This window comes from Anas platyrhynchos, chromosome 20 (genome assembly GCF_047663525.1).
Source record: "Anas platyrhynchos isolate ZD024472 breed Pekin duck chromosome 20, IASCAAS_PekinDuck_T2T, whole genome shotgun sequence".
Classification (NCBI taxonomy): Eukaryota; Metazoa; Chordata; class Aves; order Anseriformes; family Anatidae; genus Anas; species Anas platyrhynchos.
In genome coordinates, this window is record NC_092606.1 from 1,582,826 (window position 1) to 1,596,367 (window position 13,542).

General features: G+C 52.2%; 1 protein-coding gene across 1 annotated transcript; it reads right to left on the minus strand.

The window, feature by feature from the left end:
* Positions 1 to 1,368: 1,368 nt before the first annotated feature.
* Positions 1,369 to 5,313, minus strand: SRSF1 (serine and arginine rich splicing factor 1). The gene is given in 5 exon segments (XM_027472688.3): positions 1,369 to 3,431; positions 3,433 to 3,507; positions 3,777 to 3,949; positions 4,205 to 4,389; positions 4,659 to 5,313. Coding segments are annotated over 5 exon segments (774 nt in total). The 5' UTR covers positions 4,853 to 5,313; the 3' UTR covers positions 1,369 to 3,284.
* Positions 5,314 to 13,542: the final 8,229 nt, after the last annotated feature.

The window sequence follows — 13,542 nt, forward strand, 5'->3', positions numbered from 1 at the left end:
TCCGCACCGCAAACAGCTTTATTGGGGGATCCCAAAGCATTTGACAAACACGGGCGCTGTCACAGCACCGCGCAGCGCCTGTCACACGCAGCACAAGGCGAACCGGACCGCTCTCCCTCGACGTGGGAAGCCAAAATGAGAAAACTTCCGAATTGCTCCATTCCCTTCCCTTTTCCAGGTGAAATGAACATGCTGTTTCCACTTCGATGGGAGGAGCAGCAGTTTTCGCTCAGGGGGACGCCGCCACCAGCCCGTTACGGGATCAGACTTCAGGAGCTTTGCACGAACGGGGAGGGGTCCACGAGTGTCAGCACAAACACGGTGCTCTCCTCTTCCTCACCCCCCTGGGGAGGGCCGGCCTTCCAGCACCGCGCTGTTTGCTGCTGCCGCAAACCACCCCGAGATACCAGGAAGCAAAAACTCACCAGGGATTTGCCTCTTGCGCAGCAGAACCCCACAGCCTCAGCACTGACCCCCCACGCTCCCCTCGTACCTGCAGGCTCTCGGGGGTGCCCACAGGACCAGGCTGGGTGTTTTTAAAGCCTCGCTTTATGACTGCTCCAAGTCTCACCTTTCCTGACCGCAGGTGACAGAACTGATCAGAACCCAAGGGTTTGTGGTTTGGGGCCGAACTCCCCAGTGCTCGCCCAGAGAAAAATGTGCATTTCTGCCAGCAGCATCCCATCCCCACGGAACCTGAGCACCGTCTGCTCTCAGCTCACTTGCACGCTCCTAGACTGGCTGCTGCAGAAATCCTCAGTGCTGACACCAACTCATTGCACATTTAATTTAAATCAAACACAAGCGATGTTATCCCAGATAACTAATGGCACATCCCCATGGCTGGCACTTAACTACGAGGACATTCACCCCAGGAAGGTGCCGCAGACACACCTGGCACCCACGAGTGGCAGCGGTGCCATGACCCAGCCAGCCACAGCACAGCACCTGCACGCAGCTCCTGGTAACCTCGTTACTGCCCACCTCCTGCACAACAAGCCTCAGAAGTCCCCAAAAATTGAGAACACAAGCACTGGGAAATGTTACACACAGTCTGTAACCAGCACTTAGAGGGGACTGAGTGCCATTCACCTCCCATTACTCCCCTGTGCTCCCTTTCCTTGTTACCAACAGCACTACCAGGATCCTTTTTTAAGCAGTTCGGATTCTTCTTCTCCCCCATTCTGAATCCTGCCCATTTCCCAGGGTACTGGTCCCTTATTCAGAAGCTCCAGCACCAGCGCTTCCTGCGGAACAGCAGATCTTTGTTGCATACAAAAGCTTTTTGTCTGAAAATGTGAAATTTAACAATGTTACGGTTTCTGGTGGCAAGCAGACTCGTTATCAACAAATGATGACAACCATGCATGTTTTTTTAAAAATTTTATTTGTCAAAGAAAAAAAGGCAGTAGCCAATTGAAAACCTACTTCATCTTTAACTCCAATTTTTGACTTTAAATTTAGAGAAATGACTTATTGATTTACTTTGTTTAAACAAACCCCCCTTTTTCCCCTTTAACGTTTACCATCTACTCGTGCTGAATCCTTCCAAGGAGATTGCTCCAGCGTACCTCTCCAGGTCCTCGCTTTGCTCCTTTTACCAAAAAATGAAAAACTCCATCGTGCATCATAAGGGCTCCAATCGTCAAAAATAGGAAAAAAATATCTTTGGAATAGCCAATTGAGTTGAATAAAAAAATCCACACGAATGCGGTTTGGTTGGGGCAGGAATCCACTCCTATGTTCCTGGTAATCTGATCCCGCTCCATGAATCCTTGCAATTCAGCCTCCCTATCCTATCCACATTATGATTTGAATCCAATGATCCAGCTCCAAGGATTGGGATCCAGTGAGCCCTCTCCAATCCAAACCTTTATAACCAGCAAAACCAAAAAAGAGGAGGCAAAAAGTTAGATACTGTAATGAAAAAATAGGATTCTGGGGAATGATCAGTTATGTTTGCCATCAATTAATACAGATGTACATTAATAACTATCAATTCCCCAAAACAAGCTTTTGAATGGTGATGCTAATTTTCTTTTTTTTTTTTCAGAAATGTTAATTATTTGGAGGAAACATCGTAATATTTACATATGTCAACTGAAAATGCCAACATACTCATTGCTCGTACGGTGGTGTGCTACAGGTTTTGTGGTTGCAAAAAATGTTTATGAAATTGTAAAAGTTTACTGCTAAAGCTATCCGCCTACTGTATGTCTAAGCTATAACTAGTACTCCCAGCTGGAAGGTAACAAAATTAACTAACTGGAGTTTTCAAGCATATTCGTCAGTCAATTGTGAATTAGTCTGAGGGGAAGGGCTGAGACTTAAATTATTCCCAACTAGGTTTTCTATTTGCGCTTTCAATTCTGGTACTTTAAAAAAAATGAAATAGCAACGCTGTATCAGTCACACAGAGGACATGCAGATTTTAGCAGTATTGATATTATACTCTGATTTGAAGATACCCTTCATCTACAAGTGTACAAATACTACGCAACATTAACACTTGTAACCAAATGCTGCATGACAAAGTAAACCAATACTCCCACCCCCGTCCCGGTTTGTTCCTTTAAAAAACTAGAATGGAATAGAGAATTACAAAAGCGAGTTATTTAGCCACAATTGCCAAAAAAAAGGTTTTAAAGAGAAGAGCAATTGTAGTCTGCAGTAACTAAAACATGCCTGAAGAAGTGACACGTAGGCGCACGTACTCAATTAACCTGTCTCTCAGTATAAGGTCAATACTGCCAAGTTCATCTGTGACAATAGCACTTGGAGTCATACCATTGCCTCCATTATTGATCTGATCCTCCTCAATCCTCCTTTTGACAATCCTAAAATGATTGACATGTGCTCCACAATCCTTTAATCCAAAGCATTCTTAATCCATCTCTTCAGATATGTCTACAGAAAGACACACGAAAAGGCAAGATAAAATATAAGATCCCCCAGAAGAGACAAGTTAGCCACAAACATCCCAACATCCCCAGCTCGTATAAACCATAGCTGAACACTGAGACATTTACACAGCAATACCACAGTTTGAAGAATGTTGGTATTTAACTAGAACTAAATTGAAACAATCCTGACTGACATCAATTAAAATACAATTTACCAAAGACATGAGGGGAATGTTGATGTTACGGAGCAAATACTCACTAGGGATTTTACACAAGAATGCAATTCAACACTTCAGCCAATTTGAATAAAACAGTTTGAATTTAAAAAAAAAAATTGAAAGACTGTACTGAGTAAAGGAAAACTGTGTACAACATGGGGTTCTACAAAAAGATCAGAGCTAGTGATCGTTTATGTACGAGATCGGGATCTGCTGTGGCGGGGAGAGTAGCGTGGAGATCCTCTGCTTCTTCTTGGGGAATAACTGCGGCTTCTGCTGTTGCTTCGACTACGGCTTCTGCTACGACTACGGCTGCGTGACCGAGATCTTCCATAGCTTGGACTTCTTGGACCATCAACTTTAACACGGATGTAGGCAGTTTCTCCCTATTGAATAGACAGAACTTTCGATTGAAAGGTCTAGGCTTTAGGGCCATCTTTTTAGGCATGCTGACAGACTGCGGATATCGTTTACTAAAGCACAGAAATAGACACCAAAGCCTTAATAAAGTCTATTCCGTGACAAACTGACCACAGACTTAGTTTAGCTGCTTTGTGTTTTTAAAACAACAAACACCACACAATCCTTACCTTCAGCTCCTACTGTTAAGCCCTTTGTATCCAATTCTGGCCAAAAGAGTAAGTATGGAACCTACCTCATGAGATCTAAATTTAGTGTTATCCAGTTTTCGCACAGCGTAGGTCATATCTTCCTTCCGTACAAACTCCACGACACCAGTGCCATCTCGGAAAACATCAGCATAACATACATCACCTGCCTCACGCATGTGATCCTTTAAATCCTGCCAACTTCCACTTGGAGGCAGCCCTAGATAAAAAAGCAACACCTCGCTTTACAACCCCAGCGTATTAGCATCGTCTGTAGATACAGCACAGCAGAAAGGAGAGGCTACGCAGCAAGCAAGCAGGCTGCCTCGAGAAGCTGTTAGCAGCCAGGAGGAGTGCTCTGTGCAAGCTACGTGAGGAGATGCTTTGTAAGAAGTGCTGCAGAGCTGCATCACCCCTCATAGCTGCGAGGATCGAGGAGGGGAACACGCTTGGGCTAGCGAGAGCAACGACTCACCCGAGACGATCACTCTGTACTCCGAGCGTCGCGATGGGGGCCCGTACCTGCCCCGGGGGGCTCCTCCACCTCCACCTCCTCCGCCGCCTCTGCCGGTGCCCCGGCCGCTGCGAGGGAACTCCACGCGGAGGCGATACCCATCGTAATCGTAGCCGTCCCGCCCGTACACGGCATCCTCCGCGTCCCTGCGGGCCGGGTCGTGGCGGTGAGCTCGGCCTCCATCTCCCCCCCTCGTTATCACCGCGCCCTGCAACCCCCCCCCCTCTCCCTCCCCCGCCTTTGTTCCCGCTTCCCGCCGGCCCCTCCCCGCCGCCCCGTTAGCGCCGCCTGAGGCCTGAGGGGGGGGGGGCAGCGGGAGCCGGGCAGCGCCTCAGCAACCGTGGGGAGGCCGCGCAGGGCCCGGGGCCTGACGGCGTGAGGAGAAGGGGGGATGGGGAGAGCAGCGGGGCCTCACCTGGGGTCCTCAAACTCGACGAAGGCGAAGGGCGGCCCCCCGCGGCGGTTCTTGAGGTCGATGTCGCGGATGGCGCCGTACTTGTAGAAGACGTCCTCGATGTCCTTGGTGCGGATGTCGGGGGGCAGGTTCCCCACGTAGATGCGGCAGTCGTTGTTGCCGGCCGGGCCGCGGATCACGCCCCCCCCGGACATGGCGAGGTCGGCAATGGCTGCGGCGGGGCTGGGCCTGAGGCGCGGGCGGCGGCGGCGGCGGGCGGGCGGTGTCGGTGTCGGGGCCGGGCCGTGCGGACGGGAGCTCTCCTCACGCCGCCTCCCCCAACCGCCGCTGCAAAATGGCGCCCGCGGCTCCCCCTCGCGCTCCTGCTGCGCGCAGCGATCTCACCCCCGAGCCGCAGCACCTCCCGCGCGGCCCCGCGGAGAGAGTCCTAAAGATGCGTATCCCTCCGCGCCCTCAGCGCCCGCTCCTGCGCATGCGCGGCGCCGCAGGAAAGTAGTCCCTCCCTTCGCCGCTCGCCGCTGAAGGCGAGGCCTCGCCGGCCGTGCCGCCGCCGGGCGCGGGGCCTCAACGAGCGCCGGGTGCCGCCGGGAGGGCCGCTCAGCTCGCCCCGCCGCCGCCTGTCGGTGCTCCGGACCCGCCTGGCGTCACGTCCGGTGCGGCGCTCGCGCCAAGAAGGCCCGGCAGGGGCGAGGGCGCGGCCCACAATGCACCGCGCCGCGGGGGCGCTTGGCGCCAAGGCTGCGGGGCGCGGCCCACAATGCACCGCGCGCGGGGCGGGGGGGGGGCGCATCCAGCCCCGGCCCGGCCCAGGCTGTAAACACTTGGTGTTAAATAAATAAAATAAATAAATAAATACTCAATAAATAAATAATTAGTTATTAATTTATTAGTTATTTTCTTCTTTCTGGCCATCTGCGCCGTTTCCCCGTTGTGGCAGCCGTGCGGCTGTTGCATCAGACACCTCACAGCTGCTGACGTGATTTTGGGAATCAAAATAAAGTGCAGAAAAAAAAACACAACACAACACACACAAACCTTCACAGCGCGCCGCCTGCTCTGTGCCTGCCTTTGTTAATGAAAGTGGAGGCCCCAGAAGGCGTTGGGAGCAGAGGGGGAGCAGCCCCAGAAGGAGGTGCCGGGGGTGTAAGGGAATAACGCCCGGCAATGTAACATTTACGGGATGGCAATTTACAGAAAGGCACTTCCAAACACCCGGTTATTGTTCTAGTTAGTCACAAATTCCTGGAAGATTTGTTAAGGCAGTTAAGTGCAACTTTTAATGTACAAATTGCTTTTAACTAATGAGGGTGCAATTAAGCCAAATTTCACTTTCCAACTAGCGCTGTTTCGGCCAGCAGGTCCTCCAGGTGACACGAAAACCCAAGCATCTTTTATTATTATTATTATTTATTATTAATTTGCCTGGTTCCGGAGGGTAGGGCATTTCCCTTGCCTCCCAGACCAGGGCTGATAACACGCTGCCGCAGGGAGCCCCCCCTTGGCAGCACGGGGATTTCGCTCACATTTTGGGGTGCTGAGCGTGCCCCCAGGCCCCTGCAGCACGGCAGCTCTGCGGGGACACGCTCTCTCCCAAACTCTGTTCATTTTCTCACACTTCACGTGGCCCACGTGGCTTTGAAGCGACAATTTGTAGTGCAGCCCGCACGCTGCATCGGGTGCAGGAGGGATGCTAAAGCATTTTTTAAATCGCTGCACTTTTGCAGTCTCTGCCCTGGGTGTCTCACTGAGCCCCAGGTATCTTTCATATCAGCGCAGGCGAGTCCGTGCGGTGAGGGAAGGGCTGACTCACGGTAACCACAGGGATGGGGTTAAAGCAGCCTCTGAGCGAGCCGAAAAACCCTCTGGGCTCCTGAGTTAATTAAGGGATATTGAGAAATGTGTCATACCTCCTTAGTAGTGGCTGTCATGCATACTTCATTTTTCATGTGTTAATTAAAAATGCGTATTCCTCCAGAAAACAGCAATCTGAATGACTCGCAGTTAGAAAAATATTTTCAGCATAATGTGTTTGACTGTTTTAAATGCCTTTATTTCTCTCCTGTGTAGGTTAAAGTGAAGTGACATTCTCTGTTCTATTGACTTTTAATATTGGTAATATCTGTGTTAGGTTGCTGGTGATTTAAATAAAGACTGCTATTAATCACAGAAAGACGCTATGAGAAAGCCCATCTTCAGGAGCGGTGGTTTACCCAGGTATAACCTGCTGACTGCCCAGGGATTTTCTGTATTTTTAAAGAGTTTTAATGGTTTCACCCTTTTCTTTGTACAAACCTCTGGGACACAGCCTGCAGCACCCGTGAGGTTCCAGGGACGAGCTGAAAACCGTGCACCGGGCTGTGCACACGAGCTCTGTAGGTGCTTTGGGGTAAATATGGGTTTTGAACCAGGGTAATTTAATGAGCTAGTTCACTTATCTGCCAGATCAGTAAAAATACTTATTGCATACTGGAAAAAAATAAAATCACCCCTTTGTCTCCCCAAAAAAGTCTCAAAGACCCCGAATATGCCCTTCCCAGGTATGGAGAAGGTTCCATCCTTTGCCAGGGACTGAGTTTTTATTTTCAAAGGCTTATTAAGCTGCTGGAAGTTATTCTTAAAGGCATCATAAAATAAGGGTAAGTCTGCCTGGTTTGCTAAAGCCCTGTTGCATCATTTCTTTTGTGTGTTAATAATCCTCATAACTACTTTAAGCGATTGTCTTAATTACCTTAATGAAGTGTCTCTTTATGGAATTATTGAATGTTTTCTTTCTCATTACCTTTTTTAGCTCTGTGTTATCAGCGGAGTGCTTCAAGCAGGTGGATAAGCTGCAGAGCATTTGTTTGCTTTGTCAGAGTCGCATTTGGCTTTCTAGCAAAACGTATATGTTGAGAATCATTAAACATTAATTACGTAGAAAATAAACTATTGGGAAACAAACGGCAAGTAGTCTTGCAAAAAATGAAACTCCTGTAAAATGCCAGGCTTTGGTCCTCAGAATGAGCGTAGTGAACAACTGGGCTTTGAGGGTATTGATCGGTAACGCAAATATTAACCAGGAAACAGAACAAGAAGTGTCCAGCTGGAGGGCTTTGGCCACACGCCTGTGGTGTTGGGCAGGTGTTGGACAGGACCTGCTTTCCCCTCATCGCTGGCAGCCTCCTCAGCGCTGTGAGATCCAGCTGGGGTTAGCTCTGACTGACCTCACCGTGTTGCAAAATAACAGTTCTTCAAAGCTGTTTGTGAGGAAAGGGCCACTTTTAAAACACCACCGTAAACTGCAACGCTTTTTGCTCTCAGTTGTCCAAACTTCCTGGTCCGCTCCCACAGCAGTGGCTCTGGATGTGCTGCTGAGCGGGACCTGGGCTCCTTCGGCACTTTGGCTGTGACATGAAACTACCCAGTGCCTTCGGGGCTCGGCATACTGAGCTGATGGTTCGGGGGCTTTAATTTTAAACAGCACCTCCAGGTTCTCAGCTTGTACGTGCAAAAAATGCAGCGCCTAACTTTTCCAGAGGATCTCTGAGTGCATCGACAAAACAATAACTGTGAGTCTGCAAATACGTCCTGTCCAAGTGCGTGAGGGCAGAGCTCATTTTATTTATTTATGCAGAAGCCGAAGGATTTCATGGGCACATGCCGTGGCGTGTCTTGATGGGGACGTGAAACACAGCGCACCTTGAGAGCAAATTCTTCCCGAGAGCCAGCCCCAGAGAGCACACACATGGGGAGAGATTGGAACAGGAAAAGCCACCGGAGGACAAGGCTGGGTCCCCCGCGGGGACGCAGCACCCAGCAGCTTGGCAGCCCCTGAACATCAGCCAGAGCCTTGCCTGAGAGGAGTCACAGCGAACTGATTGCAAACAAGGTTTAAAAGCTGGTGAAAATAATTAGCTGAGAGGGACAGAGGTGCCTGCAGGGGACGCGGCGTGAAGGGCTCAGCGAAGCACCGTGGCTTCGTTGCTGTTTAAGCATGTGACGTTGTTAGCTGAGCTAAACTGCAAAGGGTTGTGCGTTGCGTGCAAATGCCTGGTGATAGAAGTTCTGGAACAGTGATGGTTTTTCTTCAAAATAACACCTACACCGCTGAAGCTGTTCACACGGCTTACTCAGAGGAGCAGTGACTGTAACATCTCCAAGTGCCACTTGCCTTGCTGGTAGCAATTAAAGGTTAATTTAAGCAATCAGGTTTGGGGATGCAGGCTGCCTTGTTTTCCCGTTGCCGTGACTTCAGGTCCCCTCGGGTCCCGCACACCGCGTTGGGGGAGCCCTTGGCACAGGCTGGAAACGAGCCCATGCTCGCCAGGTCTGGGTGGCCGTGCTGCCCGGCTGAGGCTCGGGAGCGGGGGGAGATCTGAGGCTTTTTGCTGTCCAAAAATAACCCAAATTTGCCAGGCCTCAGTGGTTTTTAAAGGAGGTTTTCCATTAGCTTTCCGTCAGAGGCTGTTGGCAGCACGGCTGCCGTCTCCACTCACTGTTCTGCTCGGGGCGTTCGGAGAGGACAGGCTGCAGCCCCACGGCATGGAGGTGGTTTTGCTGATTTTTTTTAATACAAGGAAGTAGAACAAGTCAGAAATGCATTAAAAATTAGTTTCAAGCCGAATGTTTTAAACCCAAGTTTTAGGAACCGTTTCATCGACTTGCATAACTTCACATAACCACTGGAGAAGGGCGTTTCTGTTCCCGGCAGAAGCTGTTCCACAGCGTTTGGTGATCCAGATGTTCTCCACTTAGGAAACTTCCCAGTTCACGTCCAACAGATTTCAAAATAAAAATTGAAAAAGAAAAAAAAAAAAAGTGCAAGGTACAAACCCAACTGCTTTTAAATGAGCAAGCTGGTATCTGCACTCGGAGGTACGGAGGGAAAGCACGCAGGGGGTCTGGCACAGACGGTGCCCGTTCTTCACTGCGCAAAGCAGGTGTGACAGCTGCCACTTCTGGTTTGATTTCCGAGTGACCGGGACCACAGGAGCCCAACTGGAATATCAAATAGAAAGAAGAAACATTATATTTTTTTTCTTTTTTTCCTGATATGCCTTTGTGCTGCAGCTGCATGAGGGTAATCAATAGGAAGAACAGCAGAGATCATTGCATTCCATGGAGGACATTAGGGTTAGGAACGTAGGATATTACCTGCATAGTTTCCCAGGCAGTGTATTAACATTTTCCTACCCCAAAATACCAAACGCAGGACAGGCAGGGGCAGAGCAGGGACCTTTGTGGGGTCGGGAGTGCTGCTGAGGGCGCAGAGCCGCAGCGCCGGCGAAGCCGCGCTTCCTCCCCGGGAAGCAGCTAACCATAAACACAGCTCCCGGCGGTGTTGTGGCGTGCCAGGGGGCTGTATTGCTTCCTTCACTCGTCCTGCCCTAGTGAAGCTTTAAACAGAAGCTTTGTGCTCAGACACCCAGCTCTTCCTCGGGGGGTGCCGGAGCCTGGGCACTGCTCGCCCCTCGCTCCCCGGGGTCGGCAGCCCTGGTTTGTTTTCCCCTTTGAAGGGAGGCGATGAATAGCTGGGCCGTGTGCGCCTCGCTCCACGGGCTGTCCGATTTTCCTTCGTGGCCGCAGCCCTGCCTGCACAGGGCCGCCACCTGTGAGGCTTTTTGGCTGTCAGCAGCAGAAGGGAGAAAACCCACAAATGTACGCTGCCGGTCCTAGGGGCGAGCATAAAGCAGCGGCTCCATCCACTCGTTCTCTCTGAGAGCACAAAAGACGTCAGTGAGTGTTTGTTTTCCTCAAGGGCTTTTTTTTTTCTTCTTCTTCTTTTATTCCCCTTTTTCTTCCTCCTCTTCCTCCTGGGCAGAGAGCAGCCGTGCGCCTGGCCAGGCGCTTGCCTGTTTGGAGTCAAACACGAGCCAAGCACTGAGCTGGGCTGGGACTGTTGGGCAGACACTTCTGTTCTTTCCTTACCACAAACTGCGTCCCAACACCTCCGTGCCACAGATAAATGATGCCCTTTATCCCGGGGCGTGTGGCCGGACCCTTCCAGGCGCTCACACCGCATGTGTTGCTTATGAGGGGTGAGGATGGGGAAGGCCAGCGTGGGATTCACAAGCAGGAAAATACCAAAAGTTGAGTGTTCTTCGTCTCCTCAGCCCTTCTGTTAGGAGATAAAGCTGCCTTTTGTCTAGGCAAAAATGCTGAAATGCTTCCAAAAGGACCTCTGGGCTTTGGAGCTGGTTTTACTGGCTGCGGCACCGTGCCCACCCAGCTGGGGGGCAGCTTGTGCAGCCTGGTAGCGGCGTCTCGCTGGGGCAGCACAGGCAGCTGAAAGGGAGAGGGCTGGGAAATGGGACAAGGACCCAGCCCCGGCGTTAATTGCTTTCCTCAGCAGCTCTCACGGGGTGCCAGGGAGCCGCTCGGCCCTTTCCACGCAGGGCATCGCTGTCGGCACAGCGCCGCGCCGCTGGCAGCACGGCCCGAGCGCTGCCCGCATCCCCGGAGCAGAGCCGCCGCCTCGCCCTTCTGCTGGAGGTGCAACCAGGATTTCAGCCAACTGTTTAAAAATAAATCCCCTTTGCCTCGACAGCACGCAGCCACCTGGCACGCCGCCGCACGCCGGCAGGAGGGGAGCCAAGGCCAAGGGGCGGTGGGACCCGGGCCATGGTTGTGGCTGCTGATCCCGCTGGCTCCCCCGCAGCAGCAGGGGGGTGGTCGTGGGCACACTGAGCCCCCCCATCTCCTGTTTCGGCTGGGCTGTGGGGCTGCTGCTGCAGGAGGCTGGGCTGGGAGCATCATTAGTGGCCCCCCCTGTGCCGCTGAGGCTGGGCAGGCGCTGGGCAGAGCGGCCCGGAGCATTCCTCTAATTAAAACCAAATCCCTCGTGGGCCCTTCCATGCAGAGAGGTATTACAGGCTTAAGGGCTGTATGAAATGTATATTTATTGATTGGGTCAAGTGTTGCAGCTCCTTCTGCAGAGCGAGGTGAGAGCATTAATACGTGATTGACCCGGCTGGCGAGGAGGGCAGCAAAGGGGGGGCTGAGCACTGCTTGCGCCGATGCTGGCCCAAGGGGGCTCCCAAAACAGGCACCTGAATCACAGCAAGCCCCTGAGTATCTGCACGGGTGTGCACACAGCTGCAGGGCCCCACGGCCCCGGCCTTGTGGGCACGCTGCTGCTGCCTGCTGTGCGTTTGTGGAGCTGTGTCCGGGTGCCCACAACACGCTTGGGACACGCTGTAATGTGCAGGAATGTGGGATGGCTGCTGGTGAGAACTCGGCAGCAGACACGGGACCTGCTTTTCAGTAAGAGCAAACAACTCGAAAGCTTTTCCAAGCTGGGATCTGTGTGCTAAGCGAGGCTGTGTGCTCCGCCACAGCCTGAACCCTAAGGACTGCGAGCGCGCAGCACACACGGCAGCAGACCTGGATTAAAACAGGGCTGGCAGATGGTGCTGTAACTTCCACAACATCGGTGGTACAGGAAAGTAGTGTCAATATGTGCGATTCTATTCTTTCTCCTCTTTCAGGAGCATCTAGAGCCTAAGTGGAGCTCAGAAGTGAGGCTGACCTACATCACTGCACACGGCAGAGACCTCGCCTCCTGCCTTCGGAGCAGCTGCGTCCGCGCTGTGCCAGAGCAGAACCTGATGGCAGCGGCTCCATCCTGTGCCCTGGGGAGCTCACTCTTTTTCCATGGCTTCTGGGGGGTCCTGGCAGCCCCAGCCCTGTTCCTGTTGCCCACAGAGGGCTGGCTGGAGTTTCCTGGCCGGGCTGTGGACACAGCACCAGTGGGGGCGCGAATTGCAGGGTTGCTGCATTCCTGCATGAGCACCCAAATAGCTCGGACTCAAGCACCCGGTTAATTTATGCACGAGTGCCCAATTAGCCAGGTGTGAGTGGCCAAGGGGTCCCCACAAGAGCCCCCAGCCAGGTCATGCAGGAGTGCCTGGCTAACGCAGGAGTGTCCCAGCAGTTGACACAGAAGTACTCTGTGTGAGCACCCGGTGACTTTGGGCATGAGCACCCGGTTAGCCCACGTGTGAGTGCCCAGAAGATGCATGAGTGCCCAACCAGCACCCGTGCAAGCAGCCAAAATGTCCTGCGTGAGCACTCTGAGCTTCCACAGCCACAGCTGGGTTGTACACGACTGCAGGGTTAGCCCATGCATGAATGCCCTGGTGCTGCATGCATGAACGCCTAATTACTACATGCATGAGCACCCAATTAACGCATGCAGTAGCACCCAGGTCCTGTGTGCATGAGCGCCCGGATATTTTGCATTTGAATGCCCAGTGAGTGCACACGTGGCTACTCAATGTCTCCATGCGTGAGCACCCACAGAATTACCAGGAGATTTCCAGCTTGGCCCACACGTGAACCCACCGCATGTCCCCAGAGGGAGGACACCCCTGGGGTGGCGTCGAAGCCCAGAACTGCCCTAAAAACGTAGGAAGCCTTCGATGTGCAGGTAGGGCCCTCCCAGAGAAAATGAGCTGGATTTAGGGCTGGTGCTGGAGCATCCATCCCAAGTGTTGTAGTGGAAGGGAGGGCAGAAAAGGGAAAAATGGAGAAACTCGAGGGAAGGGAAGAAGTGAAATTAGCGCCCAGCTGGTCCCGAAGTCCTGAGGCCCCTGTGCCTCCTGGTCAAACTGGGACCACTGCAGAGCACAGCCACACAGCACGGGGCTCAGGCAACTTTTCCTTCGGTGTTTTTTCCATCTTTTCCATTTCTAAACCTGCCTTTCACCTCTGGGGAGAGCAGATTAAAGGGAGGTCCCAGCCGCTGGCATGTCCAGCCCCAGCGTGCAGACGGGTGCTCATTACGTTCCCATGTTAATGTGACCCTGCCCAGCCTCCCGATCGGTGTTTTTATTTATGGATCCTGCGTGAACCGCAACTCACTTGCACAAACTTGCAGAGAGCAGATGACCTGAATACATATTAA